Raw genomic sequence first — 15,069 nt, forward strand, 5'->3', positions numbered from 1 at the left:
CAACTGTTCCCAGCCAGCTGCTGCCGCTTCCCCTCCAGCCTCCTCTCTGGCCGGGGCTGACCATCTTGGGCGGGTGGCTGTGCAGGGCCGGAGAGGGAGGCCGGGACAGAGGCCTCTTGGGCACTGGGCGAAAGGGGCTTCTCCGAGGCAGCCAGGGCTGTGCTTGCCGCCTGAAAGCCAGGAACCAGGGGGAGAAGGAGACCCCCCCCCACACACACACACGCGGGAGCCAGAGTTCTGCCCTTCCACGGGGCCTGCTTGGCGGGGCCCCGCCAGGCAGCACATGCGGCTTGTTGCCCGGCGAGCAGGCGCCCAGGGAGGCCCCGCTGCTCTCAAGCTCCGTCCGCGGCTCTCTCCCTCTCTCTGCCCAGCGCTGACGAGAGCCAGGCGGGGAGCTTGGCCTCCCTTGTTGGCGCCCCTCCTCAGAGAGTCACAACGCAGCAAGCAGCGGCCGCTGCCCAGGAGAGGACCGGCCGGCCTCGGGGGCCTCCCCGGAACTGGGCGCCCTGCTGCTCTGGCCCGGCCGTGCCCACCCCCAGCCCCACCCGCCCCCCCATGCTGCGCAGGCCGGTGCTGGGAGGCAGAGAAGCCCGCCGGCCGGGGCGGCGCAGCAGCAGCACCACCACCACCACCAGACGAGGGGAGGCACTCCTGACGAGCATCTGCCTGCCTGCAGCGAAAAAGCGGCGGCGCTGGGCGAGGAGGCGATAACAGCACCAGGCGGCCAAGAGGGCGGGCGCCGCGGGAGCAGGAGCCCCAACACAGCAGCCGCCGCCGGCGGCGGCCCCGATCCTGCCCTCCCACGGCCAGATTAAAGTGAGCCCCGCAGCGGCTGCTTCCCCACAAACAAGCCGGCGAGGAACCTGGCCCGGCCCCAGCGAGCCAGACTCCGGCAGGAGGAGGCACCCAGAGGCCGCGCCCGCGCCCGCCCCCTCCCTCCCTCCCTCCCTGCGCCCCCACGAAGGGGAGCGGCCGGCTCCTCGGCCTGGGAAGGAGGAGCGCTCTGCACGCGCCCAGGAGCCCACTCACCGGCAGGGGCGCGGCCAGCAGGCGGTGCATGGCGGGCAGCTGGGCGGCCAGCGGCAGCGCCTCCAGGACGGGGTGGGCGGGCGCGCGGCGCGGCTCTGCGAAGGCGGCGAACGAGAAGGGGTCCGAGTCCTGCAGGTACTGCAGCCGGCACAGCACCGAGCCGGCCTCCGGCGCCTCCCCGCCCGGCGGCTCCCCCATCCTGCGCCGCCGCCAGCAGCCCCTGAGAGCAGCTCCGCAGGGAGGACGCGCCGCCGAGCGCAGCCAGCCAGCCGAGCGCCGCCTCCTCCTCCGCGCAGAGGCGGCGGCGCGCCCAGCCCACCCTCACTTCCGGCTCCCAGGCGACTTCCCCCCCCACACACACACACAGCGTGGCCCCGACGGGGGGAGGAGGAAGAGGAAGGCAGGCCCCTCAGGGTGGCGGCGGACGACGAACCGGCCCCTCGCCTCCTCGCCTCGGCCCTGCGCGCACTCGCTTGCAAGAGGGACTCTGCCCCGCCCGAGGGGCACAACCCGAGCCGCCGCCGCCACGACGGTAGAGGCCGAAGGGAGCCCCATTCCCCCCCAGGTCGGAGCGACGCGGCCGGGAACCAGAGGGGAGCCGCTCCGCACAGCCCCGGCTCGTCAGGAGCAGACCCGGATCCCCCCGACGACAAGAGCTGCTTGGCTCCTCCTCGGCTAGGGGTGGGAGGTCAGTCCTGGGAGCCTGTTTTCACCCGGGGGGCGAGTGCGACGTGGCGTTCCTTCCTGGGGGCTGCTTCCCACGCACCAGGAATCCGCAGCCATCACCTCCCAGTGCCTCGCTCTTGGAAGCTGCTTGTCCCAAGGCGAGGCGGGGTGTGCGCTCGCGCGCCGGAGCTCCATTTGCTGCTTGCCTTCCCGCTCCGCCCCAGTGTTAATGAGAACCATGCTGCCTGCAGGCTGCCTATTCGTCAGGTACAGTTCTACGGAACCGCGGGAGAGAGAGGAACCAACGGAACTCCAGGAAGCAGAGGCAGCTGCCCACCCCCTGCTAAGGGGGCTGATATCATTATACTGTAGCTTCAGTCCGGGTCGGCAATCCTACAATGTTGGGTCTTGGAGCCCCACTCCCCGAAGGGTCTCTTCGCTGCAGGGACCCACCTGCTGTGTGGCTGCTGCCATGCCCCCCTCCCCAGCCCTCCCTGCTGCCATGCCCCCCTCCCCAGCCTCTTTGGGCTGACGTCAGGGCGCTGCAGCCAAAGCGACCTTCCCTCCTCCTCCTCCTGAGGGTTTATTGGTGTAGCAGCCCAACAAGGGCCCTCCTAGCGCCAAGCACCACCTAACCAACTTGGGTGCTGGAGGAGACCCTGGACAGCCAGGAAAACAAACCCATGGATCCTAGAACAAGTCAGTCCAGAATTTTCACTTGAAAATGACAAATGACCCAGCTCAAACTATCATCCTTTGGACACGTGCTGCAAAAACTCGGCTCCCTTGAGAAGTCCATAATGCTGGGGAAAGTGGGAGGAAAGAGGAGAAGAGGACGACCAGCAGCAAGGTGGACACCGACTTGAAGGCACAATCACTCAACCACCAAGACGCTAGAGAGAGTTCAAGACTCACTTTCACATAAAGCTGAATTGGGAAGAAAATCCCACAAGGACTCGGCTCCGAACCTCCCGGGCACTAAAAACCAGTAACTGCAGAGTCTCCAGAAATGTGATGCGGCCGTCACAGTAGCCCCCCCCCGCCTCCCCCCCCCCTTATCTCCCATGGGGCATGACCAGCAGTTGCAGGGAGGCCACAAAGGACCCACCACTTTACCAAATAAAAACACTTGTTCCCCAGCCTGACAGCAATGTCCGGGCAGTATTCTTCGAGTGGCCGCTTGCCAGGTTCTGTGAAAAGAGCCCAGGCAATTCATTCCTGGGAGGTCTGGGGAAATTTCATGAAAAGGGCATCCTGTACATTCCGTGTCCCATCTATGCTGCCATTCAGTTTCCAGCAGCTTCACATTGTTCTCAGTGGAAATTCAGAATCAAGGGGCTCCTTGGCCATAGAGTCAGCCTCCTTGTTTCCCATGATCCCCACATGAGCAGGAATCCATCAAATTGTTATCAGAACATCCCTGGATCGCAACTTGTTGCTGAGATTTGGAATTTAACCCACCAGAGAAGGTGCCCCCACTCCACCCACTGTCCAGCGCAGACTGAGAATCGGATCAAATTGGAGCTTTCCGCAGGGACAATCCCGTAGCCCATTCCAGGCTCAACAGAATAGCAATGAGTTTGGCCTGCATAATCTTCGGCACGTTGGTAGCTCCTCAGTTCCCAACTCAGGCACAAGGAATGCCTGTTTCCTGTACAGGCCATATCTACTCTGCACAGGTCTCGTTCCTCTGGCAGGAGTTCCAGCATAGTCATCTAGCCGCCTTGGGGTTTTCTTAATGAAAGGCGGGGTATAAATTTAACATTAAAAAATAAATAATCTTCATCATCAGTGAACTGCTGCTGGGGAGCAAGGGCAGGAGAGGGGGCAGCCTCCACCCCTTGCCTGTGGGGTACCCAGGGGCTTCTGGGGGGCCACTGTGTGAAGCAGGTTGCTGGAGTCAGGGGCCTCCTTGGGGGGCCAGATCCAGCAGGGCTGTTCTGATGTCCTGGCCTTAAGGTCCTTCTGTGGGCCTCCTCATGTAAGGACTGGAGGGAGGATGCCGCCTCCAAACAGGAAAAGGGCCTAAAAGGCCAATTCGCCTCCCTTTGCTCATTTCCGCCCTCAAAGGGTACCGACTCATCCCTCCCACCGCCTTGGCGACTTCAACCAACTGCCTGCCATTGGGAGCCGGAAGTCTCGTTAGAGAACCATTAACCACGCAGCCGCTTGAGGCCGGGGTGGGTGGGACCAAAGGCGGTGCGCGTGGAGTGGGAGGAGCTGGGCTAATCTTTGGGGAAAGGCGGTTCTCATTGGTTGTCCGTGAGAGGCGGGAGAAGGAGGGAGCCTATGATCGCTGGGCTTGGGCGGGGCTCCTTGGCCATCTCCCTTTATAAGGAGGATGCTCGGCCGGCCCGCTTCGGAATCGGAATCTCTGCCGTGGAGCCTGGTGCAGAGTGCGGGTTCTGGGCGCCGCCGCCGCCGCCGCCGCCGCCGCCGCCGCCGCCGCCGCCGCCGCATTGCAGTGGCTGATCTCGGAGGGCGCCTTCCAAAGCCTGATTTCAGCGACCACGTGGGAAGGCGACCCTTTGGGGAGGATCCTGACAAACCAAGTTAGACGCAGCCGGCGCTGGGCTGGGTGCGCGAGCAGAGCTGGAGGGAAGCGCGCGCCCGCCCGCCGCCGGCCCACCTTTCCCGGGCAGAGCAGCTGCTGCAGCGACGCCCGCACAGGACCCAGCCTGCAGCGCCGGGCGCCCCAGGGAGCCAAGAAGCCGCCGCTGCAGGAGGAGCGGAGTGGGAACTGGCAGCCTTCGAAAGCCCGAGAGCGGTAGATGATGCCTCTGAGCAGCTGCCGGGGCACCCTTCCTTCTCTTCGGTCTTGCGGGACCGTGTCTGCCTGCTGGATGCCCGGACGGATTGCTCAGTGCAAGCCCTGCAAGTGGCTTCTTCGGAGTCGAATTTGCCTCCTCGTGCCTATGCAATAGCTTGCAAGTGCTGATGGCGGTGATGATGCAAAGGCTTTGTCTGCCTCCTAGAAGCCCCTCTAGGGCCTGCTTATGGGGCTGTTCACCCCACTCGTTTTAGAAGTCGTTGCGGATATTATTTGAAAAGCCCGCTGTGGGGCGGGGGGGGGGGAATTCTCCTTGTACCGCTCGTGGCCACCAGGTGGCGCAGTGCCCTAAAAGAACAAGCAGGAGAGAGAGAGAGAACCAGCCGTCGGGTGTCCTCCTGTGGCCGAGACGCTTTCCTGCCGGGGATTCCCTCCTCGCCTGAAGAAGAGGGCACTTTCCATCCTCCTCTGCATTTATTCCGCCGAAAGGCAGCGGAGGGCGGTGCAGCTGCAGAGGCGGTGGAAGAAGGCCCGGCCGGCCGGCTTAACACGTGGACGCGCAGCCCCCCAGGAGTGGGTCTGTCTGCTGCCTGCCAAGAGGGGCGGAGGCGGCCGCGGGAGGGTGATGGAGCAGAGGCGGGACACGCGGGCGGGGGGGGGGTGGCGTCCGAAATGCCTCCTCCTCCGTCGCCGCCTTCCACTTAAAAGCCTCCGCCTGCATCGCGAAGTAGAGTGCATATCAAAAGGTGGTTCTTCTTCCCCTGCACAACACCGCCTGCCCTCCTGGACGGGAGAGTTCGCTCTTCGGGCGCCAATGCGCGCTGGCCGCCGGGGTCTCTCAGGAGGTCTCTTGACTGGGCTTTGGCCGGCCCGCCTGGCTCTGCCTGAAGGAGCCTCGGCGCTACGCACCGTCCCATAACTACTGGTCTGCAGCACAAGGGGCGGGGTGGGGGGAGGCGGCGGCTGCTTCCTGGGTGGTCGCCATGCAGGTCGTGGAAGAAGGTGACTTCCTCGGGGCGATATTCAGGCTAGTTTCCTCCTGGGCGTGATGATGCCTTTCTCCTCTCCACAAACTCACGCGGCACCTGAGTGACACCAGACTCCCCGCAGAAGAAAAATAATAGTGCCGCCAGTTTCTGATAGCCCTGGCATGTCGGACCCTCCAGACGGCTCAGCTGCTGTCCTGGCCCTCCTGCCTTCTCTGAGTGAAGTCTTCAGTCTGGGCCTCTGGACCATTGCTGGCCAGTTAACCACTCAATTGCCAAACTCCCGGAAGAGCAGAGAGAGCCTCTGTGGTCGCCAGGCCCGCCCAAGCTGGGGCCACCCTCACTCTCCCCATCAGGCCTCTGATCAGACAAGGGTGGAATCGGCAGCCAGCCACTAAGGGGGCCCTTCACTGCCCACAGTGTGGAACTGCCTCTGTGCCCATGGGGGGGGGGACGGGGACGCGGCTCTTCTGATAACCAGACCTCGACAGTGCTGTGCCCACCAAGCTTATGCAGATGGATTCTTCACAGGGGCTGTTGCATTGTTGGGAAAGAATTCCAGCATTTGCACCCAAAGAGAGATTCTTCAAGAGCTCCTCCTCTTGTGGTCGCATCAGTCCAGTACATGCCTCAGAAATCCAGGCAAACTTCCCCACATTCCCTTTGGGAGCTTAAAAACGATACCCACAAACACAAGGCCGGTTCTGCCTTTGAAATCCCGGGTTTGTGTTTAAGAGGCGGCTGCTGAGTCTCTCTCTCTCAGAGTACCTCCTCTGAGAGTATCTCTCCAGTGTACCTGGAGACACACCTGCAGGCAACCAATCCATCGCCCCCTTCGCTCTTTTCACAAGCAGCCAGGGCCTCTGCAGGGCTGTGGCCTGCCTCTGCATAGGGTGGGGCTGTTCGTGGTCTTCCTCCTGCTTTTGGGGTAACCCTGGAAGAGTCTCATTTAGCCCAGACCGGAGCCGGGCTCCCTGCCTTGCTTTGCTACCACTGTGGGAACTGCAATGCATCATCATCATCATTCGATTTCTATACCGCCCTTCCAAAAATGGCTCAGGGCGGTTTACATAGAGAAATAATAAATAAATAAGATGGATCCCTGTCCCCAAAGGGGTCACAATCTAAAAAGAAACATAAGACAGACACCAACAACAGTCACTGGAGGTCCTGTGCTGGGGGTAGAGAGGGCCAGGTACTCTCCCCCGGCTAAATAAAGAGAATCACCACGGTAAAAGGTGCCTCTTTGCCATCTACTCCTCCTTGCTCTGCTGGGGCAAGAGGTGGGAAGAAGAGCCCACCTGCCGCACCCCCCTCACATGGCCCCCCATGGGTGGTGCCCCCAGCGTGCCAAGGAAGAGGCCCTGCGGCTGCTGGGAGAGAGCTCTCTCGGCTTCCCACAGGCTGGGCAGCCCATCTGCCAGGGGTGGGGGGTGGGCTAGAGGGCCTCCGAGACCCCTCCCAAGCCTCGCATTCCAAGATCCTGAGAGTCCCTGCTGGGAGGCCTCTGAGCTGATCCCTCCAAGCTCTCCCCAGGGGAAGGCCACAAGTGCGCTGCCCCATGGCTGCCTGTGGGGCTGACTTCCCAGGTGGTCTGCCTATTCTGCAGCGGGTTTTGTGAATGGCTCAACCTTTTGAAAACATCTTTTGAAGAAAAGTGGGTGGCATCTTAAGGATGTTCATGGCCTGATGAGCTGGATGGCAGCAGAGGGGCTTTCAGAAGACTGCTCAGATGGTAGAAATTCCCTCCCCAGCCTGGCAGCCAGGATTCTGGGGGGAGGGGTGTGTGGAGATGGTGTCCTCCGTGGTGTCTGTCTGCCTCCTTCCCTGAGCCCCACCGGACACCCCTTGACCAAATGGCTGGGGACCCTGTTCCTCAGGATCAGCTGGGTGCAGTCAGCATTTGTAGAAGCCAGCCAGCCGCTGGGAAGGGGGAGCTCTCTTGCCTCCCCCCCCCACTTTTGGTGTGGAAAATATTACCCTTGCTGCTGCTTGGGTAGCACTCTGGTGCAAGACACTGGCCACCCTCCCCCCCCACCCGCCTTAGATAGATGGTTGCAAGGAATAATTGCTGGGGTGGCAGCTCTTCGGATGGAAAACCCACCAGACTCCACAAGTCTCTCTGGCGTTTGCTAATAACCAGCCTCGGTTGCCATGGCTAGAAATGGCCTTTTGGATTCCGTGAGTCATCTCCAGAGCTGCCAGGCCCATTTTGAGGAAGCAGCCTGTGGAAGAATCCCATCAGCAGCGGCATTAAACTCCCCGGCCGCATTCTGGGCTTTGGTGACACCCTAACCGTTTCCAGGGTTTCAGGAAGCCACAAAGAATCCGAGTGGCGTTTCTCCCTGCCGTGGTTTCCAGCCTGTCTAAGAGAGAGGCAACTTTTCTGGCCCCTCTCTGAGTGTGTGGATTGGGGAAGAGGCCATCGGACAGGAGGCCTTCCTGGGGGCTGTGTGAGAGGCTGCTGGGACCCACAGGAGAGTGTGGGGCTCTCCCACTCCATTCCATGATGGCCCCCCTCCGCTTCCACTCTTCTGGCTCTTGACAGCTGTGCTCTCTTCCTCCAGTCTTTGGACTGCATCTCCACCCCGCCCCCCTGCATTGCAGTCCAGCCCTCTAAAGCTGCAGTCTTTATCGGGGTGGAGGGGCCTTTTCCCTTCAGATCTACAAGCCTTGGCCCCAGCGACCGTCTGAGTGAGGCAGAACAGGCAGCCCAGGGACAGCCCCCCCCCCGCCCGCCCCCCAATATCTCACAGCCGCCTCTAACCAGCAGGAGGCCATGGTGTTTCTTCTCCTCGCGGAAGGGCTGGGTTTTTCCCTGCTTCAAAGCATTGCCCTCCTGCCGGCTGGTTAGGACTGAGGAGGAGAGGGGAACACACACAGAGCCCCCCCCCCAGGAGTGCCTCTGGGGCAGCCCTCTCTTTGGGCCAGTGAGGGGCGGGCGGGGGGGTGCTGGGTGAAAGGATCCTGCTGGGGGGGCCAAGAAAGAGCAGAGGGAGCTGCACGGAGGTCCAGATGAGGGGGGGAGGGGGGTGCTGCTGCTGCTGCTGCTGCTTTGGGGTCCCTGCCTTGCTCAAGGGGCTGGTGGTGACCCAAGAAGTGCTCCTCTCCCCCCCCTGAGGGGTCATCACTGGGGCTGCTGCTGCTGCATCCTCATGAGGCTGCCGGGGCCTCCCCCCCCCGCCCCATCTTGTGGCCTGCGCTGAGTCTGGCAGCTCCTGCCCTCGCTCCGCCCCTCCTCCTCCTCCTCCGTGATGTCCTGCCTCAGCCCAGCACTCAGGATGGCTGCAGCCGCTGCCGCCTGAGCTGGTGGGTCGGACCAGGAAAGCACCCAGCCCTCCGGAGAGTCCCGGGAGGGGCCAGGGGGGTTCTGGGCCATCCAGGGACACCTCCTTGCTCTCCTCCTTTCTCCGCTCCAGCCTTGGAGAGCCTCTCCCATCACCACCACCACCACCAGCAGCATCTTTCCAGTGGAGTCGCTTAATGGGGCGCAATGGCTGCGTGGCTCCTGGACTCTGAAGGGCCAGGAGGAGCCAGAGAGGGGGTCTCTCCTTAGGGAGGGAGGGAGGGAGCTCCCTGGAACCAGGCGGGGGGGGGGGGGCAGCAAGGCCATCCCAGTGTGCTCCAGGAAGAGGGGCAGCCTCCGGGGAAGGAGAAGACGGCGGCCAGCAGTGAAGGGGAAGGCGCCTGTGCTCGGAGCTGGAGGTCGAAGCCACAGCGGTTGGTGAGCAGGTCCAAAGGGGGCAGGAGTTTGTTTGCTGCAGGAGCCAGACTGGTCGGCCTCCTTGCTGGGGAGCGAGCTTCTTGCGGCCTTCCTTGGCTCCTCTCTGCTGGTCCTGGGGGGTCACTTGGCCAGGTGAGGAGAGGAGTCGGCTCACCAAGGGAGGCCCCGCCAGGCCGCAAGCGGGCCCTCCGCCCTGCTCGGCCGCTGTCTCTCCTCCCTGGCCAGAGCTCCCGGAGGTGCCTGCCTTCTTCACCTGGAGGCCTCTCTCCGGCAGGCAGCGGGTCCTGTCTGGGCCAGGCACGCCTGGAGGCAGCTTGGCTCTTCTCGGCTGGCTCGCCAGCAGAAGGTCCTAGGATCCCGGCTGGGTGAGCCCTGGGGGCTGGGGGGGCTGCTGAGGGGGCAGGCGAGGAGGTCCTTGCAGGGCACGTTCACTTGCTTGGAGGCCTCTGGGCGGGAGGGGGGCATGACCTGGGAAATCTGCTTGTGACCCCCAACAGTCTTGGGTGGTGGAGACGGGGGGACGGGGACCGTCTCAATTAATTGGAGAGTGAGAAGCAAGTGGCTGGCTCCTCCCATAACTGCTATTTAACTCTTGCAAAGGGGGGCGGCGGCAAAGCTCTCTCCAACTACACCCATTCAGTGGGGTGTCTGGTTTGACCTTCAGAGTGGGATCTGGACCCCGCACCCTCCCGGCTTCCTCTCTGAGTCGTGCGAGGGGCTTGGCATCCGCCTTTGGCCTCTTCACCTCTGGCCCTGCTTTTACTCCTCAAGGCCGGCTTTGCTGGGGCGCAGCTCCCAGCCAACCTGCTCATGCCTCTCTCCAATGAGGGGCTCTGGTTCTGGTGGGTGGGGGCAGCTAGCGAGCCCTACTTCTTGGGGCTTAGCAGTGCCCTGGCAGATGTGGGGGGGCTGGGGCTGGGCCACCCTCCTCTTCCTCTGGGCTCAGTGTGGTGCCTGCAGCTGGCCCTCTCTGTGTCCCCCCGCCACGTTCCCAAACAGCTCCATGGTCAGGGCAGGCGGGGGCTGCCTCCCGTGTCCCCCCCCTGCTGTGCAGAGAGCAGCAAAGGGATCTGCCCCTGTTGCCCCAAGAGACACGTCTTGTGAAGGCCCCTCAGATTCTGCCGAGCATCCATCCAGTCTGCTGCATGGTGCGGAGGAGGAGGAGGCTGGAGCGCCAGTGGCCTTGGGCCCCCCCTCACAATCCGCAAAGCAAATGGTCCAGAACTATAGAAAGGAAGGGGGGTCCAAGAGTCAGTGGCAGCAGCGGGCGGCAGAAGGGTGCTCCCTCTTCCGTGGGCTGCCCTTCCTGTGTCCAGCACTGGATTGGGCCCGCTGGCTTTGCAGTGCGGCCGTGGCCACCCCCTTTCCTCCTGAGCTCCAAGGGTGTGGGGCAGGGGGATGTGCCCTGCACGGGTCCCACAGCAGCGGAGCTGTGGGGTGGCTGGTGGTTCACCCCGATGCCCCCCCCCGGCTCCTTCTCCTTGGCAAGGTCAGTGGCTGCGGCGGCTGCCCCCTCCCCTCGCTGGGCTCCTTCCTGCTGCATTTGCTCCAGCGGCCGAGATCCGCCTCCGACTTGGAGGGCTCAGCAGTGAGGAAAATGCATGTCTGTGCGGTATGAATGGACCCGCTGCCGTCTGGAGCCCACAATGGATGGGGGTCATGCAGGGGCTTCTGAGTGCGTTTGTGGGGATGGTGCTGGAGCAGCTGCAGCAGCAGGATGGTGAGAGCCAGCATAGCATGGTGGTGAGAGTGCTGGACTAGGACCGGGAAGACCCGAGTTCGAATCCCCACTCAACCGTGAAACTCACCGGGTGACTCTGGGCCAGTCATGTATCTCTCAGCCTAACCTACCTCACAGGGTCAGTGTGAGGCTCAAAATAAGCATGTACACCACTGCGAGCTCCTCGGAGGAAGAGTGGGATATCAATCTAAAAACGTATAAAATAAATAAATGGAAGAGGACCCTGAGGGGCCCCTCTCCGGTCTTGTGGTGCAGCCATCGGGAGCCGCACAATAGCGTGGCCGCCCCCGAGCAAGAGCGGGGGTCCGACTCTACCCACTCTTCTGTGCAGCCGGCTGGGGCCGGGGGCCGGCCTCCTCCCTGGCTCCCCTCACGTCTCCACCATGGCTCTGGGCCAGGCCCCTGCCCGGCTCCAGAGGTGCTGGGGGAGGCCTCCTGTGAGTCATCGGCACCATTCTCCACAGCCTGCGGGGAGCTTGACAGTGACCCGAGTTGCTGAAGCTTTTGCCCACCCAACGTGCAAAACCCCCAGCTCCTCCCCACAAGGGTCTTCGGAGGGAGGACGAGAGGGGAGCAGCTGACCTCAGGAAGCCGCGGGGCTGTGTGGACCACCCCGATGGTGCCTGGCCGGGTCCGGCCCCTCCTCTTCGGGAGACACAGGCAGAGGCGAGTGCCCGAAGCAGCCTGGCTCCGTCTGCTGGGAAGGTCAGCGGTGCCGGGTAGCTGTGTGGACGGCCCCCTCCAGGCAGACTGGGCCGGGCCAGCACGCTCCCTTCCCGGGCTGTGAAGGCTAGTCCCAGGCGAGCCCGAAGGATGGGCCTCCAAGCCGCCCTGGCCACCGGCTGCCAGGAAAGGGCCGCCGCCTCAGCAGCACCAGGGTGCCTTCCGGACAGCGAGCTTCACGCTGCAAGAAGTGGTGCAAACGGCGCCGTTTTGTGGTGTCGATTCAAAACCGCAGTTGGAATCTGTTGCCTCCTACGGCAGGCGAATCCAGGTCTCTTTTTGCGACGCAGAGGCGACGTTATAGGGCTGTAGCGCAGCAGTCAGGCACAGCAGAGGGCAGAGTCGGAAATGTGAACGGCCCCTTGCTGGGACTGCAATGTCCAGACCCAGGCAGTGCGGAAGGAGGACACGGGAGGGGGCGGGGGAGGCCGCCCGACCTCTGGAGGAGGAGGAGGAGCTCAAGCAGAGGGGGGCCGGGCCGGGGGGGGGGGCTCGGCAGACGGCATCTGGCTGCAGACAAGCCGCTCTTCCGCCCCCAACAGCCCCGCAGTGAGACAGCCCCCACCCACCCACCCACCCCCTGTGGGGCTGAAAAGCCGCTCAGCAGGGCCCCAAGGTGATTAAGGGGATGCCCCCTTTCATGAAAACAGCCCCAAGGCAGTTGGGATGTGGCTGGGCAGATCTAGGGCTGGGGTGGGGGAGAGAGAGATGCCCCTGGAAAAGGTCTTTGGGGACGGATTGCCTGCTGTGTGGGAACATCTCCTGCACACTCTCCATTGTAATGAATGGGAGTTGGCAAAGGGGCTCTTGACCTGTGGAAGGTGGCAGCGGCTGGTGCCTTGCTTTCAAGGCAGCTGCTCGTTTCCATCGGCCAGGGATGGCAAGCTCACCGTGCCTGGCTGGGGTGGCCATGGGCACACGGCTCACATTCCCCCGTCCTAGGGTTGCCATGTCCCCTGGAATTTAGGGCAGCCCCCAGAATTTGGCTCCTCCACCTGGCTGCTAAATTCCACCCAGATTTCCACGGATTTCAAATGCGCTGCCCGGATTGCCCAGATTTTACCCTGGATCAGATCACATGGGTGGGCAAGAGAAGGAGGGGGACGTATACAAATCTATCAAGTAAATAAACAAACAAAATGCAAATCAGTTGCCACATAATTTGCATAATATGCAACTCAGGCCTACCCCCTCCCATGGGCTCTGAATGGTGGCCACGGGTTCCCCTGTGCATCCTGCCTCTGGGTGGACATCACAAAGCGACAGCAGATGGGGGGGGTGGGGAGTGGGAGAGCTCCAGGCCCCCCCCCTGCTAGCCTCTCTAGGGCAGAATCCGCCTCTCTTCATCAGCCACGTGCATCAGCACACGTCCCACAGAAAGGGTGCATGGAACGTGTGTGTGTGTGTGTGTGTGTGTGTGTGTGTGTGTGTGTGTGTGTGTGTGTGCTCAGGCTGGGCTGGGCTGGGCTGGGCTGGGGAGGGGGCCTGTCTGGATCTGGCTCCTGTGGCCGGGCCTGGCTCAGCTGCCTGGCAACCTGGGGGGGCGGCTGCTGCGGCTGCTGCTGCTGCTGCTGCATGTTTAGCATTGCTACGAGTGTGTCCAGGTGAGGGAGGAAGCGAACCTGGGTTTCCTCAGGGAGGGGGCAGGTGGGAGCCGCAGTGCCATCTGCTTCCTTCCCCGCCCAGGGGTGCGCTTGCAGAAGCCGTGGCGGAGCAGGGCCTGGTGGTCCTCCTCCTGGCTGGTGGGGGGAGCCCAGAAACCCCCTCCCAGCCTGAGTCACGCCCAGCAGCGGGGCCTGAGGCTGCCTGTGTGGCCAGCCGCCTAGCCGGGCCACAAGGGGTGACCCTGATTCTATTCAGGCCCCTCTTCGGTTTATTGGGGGGGGGCTAACTAGGCCAGGCAGGCAGCTGGGCTTGCCACGGCCCCCCAGACTGGAGGATGAAAAGCACCAGGGCCCTGCAGGCAGGAATGGCTGCTCAGGGTCTGGATGGGGTGACCCCCTCCATCTCCGCGGGGGGGGGGGGGCTGCAGAGGTCATGCAAGGAAGGGTCCTCTTCGCCGTCCAGGCAGGCAGGAGTGGCCCGTTGGGGAGTGGAGAGAGAGACAATCCACCAGCACCCCAGATGGGGAAGGGGGGCATTCCCCAGCCGCACCGGCTTCCCTGGTGCCAAACGCCCGGTTCTTCCACGGGTGGGCCAATCACAAGCCGCGGGAGACACACAGCACTCCCCCCCCCCCCTGGTAAAGGTGGCGGCAATAGGACGGGGAAGCCAGCCACAGGTAGGGGGCGCCTCGGGGAGCAGCTGGGCTTCCTGCCCCACAGCCAGAAAGAGGGCTGGCCCAAGCAATTCCCTGACCCGAAACACCAGCCTTGGCAAAGGAGGGTTAGGGTTAGCATGGCTTCCCGACAGAAGGAGAGGGAGACCCCTCTCCCCCCCCCCGCCCCACTGCTCTTTGCTGCAGGCACTGGTGGGGGCAATGCTGCTGTCCTGAGCAGCCCCCCCCACCTCCCAGCCCCCCCCCCGCTCTGGCACACCATCCGCAGCTTAGACTCTGGCCCTTAGAGGGACTCTCCCCCTCCCAGGGGCCCTTCCAGAAATAGTTGGGGCTGAAATGAGAGAGCCCGGATTCTTTCTTGCCCAGTCCCAGGAGGGAGGGAGGGGGGGCGGGCGGGCGGGCGAGGGGGGCAGCAGCAGCAGCACTTTGTGGTGATGGGCAGGCAGGAGGGGGTCTCCCCATTGGCCAGGCCTGGTGGCCGAGGCTTCTGCCAGGGACCCAAGAAGACCCTGGGGGTGGGGAGTGGCCCCAACCAGGCAGGACACCAGAGGTCAGCTGGGCTGGGAGGAAAAGAATCTGGGGAGGGGGGGCTCCGGAGGAGAAAGCCCCCCCCCCACAAGAAGAAGTCCTTCTCCTCCTCCTCTCTCCTGTCACTGCCGGTTGAGGCCCTGTGCTGGCATTGCAACTGCCCGAGGTGGCCAGGATGGGAGCCAGCCCACCCTCGGGGTGGAGAGGAGGTGGGGGCACTGCTGCTTGGGCAGCACGGCCCCACTCCTGGCACCACCCAGCGGGTCCCCCCCCGTCCCGCTGCTGCTGCTGGGGGGTGACGGCCCCCTCCTCCTTTGGGTGCCTGGCCGTTGGCATCCGAGGAGGGCCTGGCCGGCCACACACCTTCCCCTGCCAGAGGAAAAGCTCTTGATGGGTGGCCGTGAGGGGAGGGTGCCATGCCTGGGAAGAGGCATTCCCTGAGTGTGCCCCCCCCCCACATTCACTGAGCTGAACTCGTGGCATGTGGGCGCAGTGGGGAGATGCTTGACTAACAAGTGGAAGGTGGCCGGTTCAAATTCCTGCTGGTACTCGATCAGGCAGCAGGGACACAGGAAGGTGCTGAAAGTCAACATCATCTCACATTGCGCGGGAGGAGGCCATGGT

The 15,069-nt window shown here is 63.3% G+C and overlaps 1 protein-coding gene across 3 annotated transcripts in view; it reads right to left on the reverse strand.

The window, feature by feature from the left end:
* The window catches only part of FHOD1 (formin homology 2 domain containing 1), a 36,473-nt gene extending 34,570 nt beyond the window's left edge, over window positions 1-1,903 (reverse strand). For 2 of the 3 annotated variants that reach the window (XM_053271448.1, XM_053271447.1), the window contains exon 1: window positions 1,030-1,327. In XM_053271448.1, coding sequence (XP_053127423.1) covers window positions 1,030-1,227 — 198 coding nt within the window. In that variant the 5' untranslated portion in view covers window positions 1,228-1,327. Of the gene's footprint in view, window positions 1-1,029; window positions 1,328-1,795 lie in introns of those variants that run through there. The other variant, XM_053271449.1, reaches the window with a different exon arrangement.
* Between the last annotated feature and the right edge of the window lie 13,166 nt (window positions 1,904-15,069).

This window comes from Hemicordylus capensis, chromosome 9, assembly GCF_027244095.1.
Source record: "Hemicordylus capensis ecotype Gifberg chromosome 9, rHemCap1.1.pri, whole genome shotgun sequence".
NCBI classification, from domain to species: Eukaryota; Metazoa; Chordata; class Lepidosauria; order Squamata; family Cordylidae; genus Hemicordylus; species Hemicordylus capensis.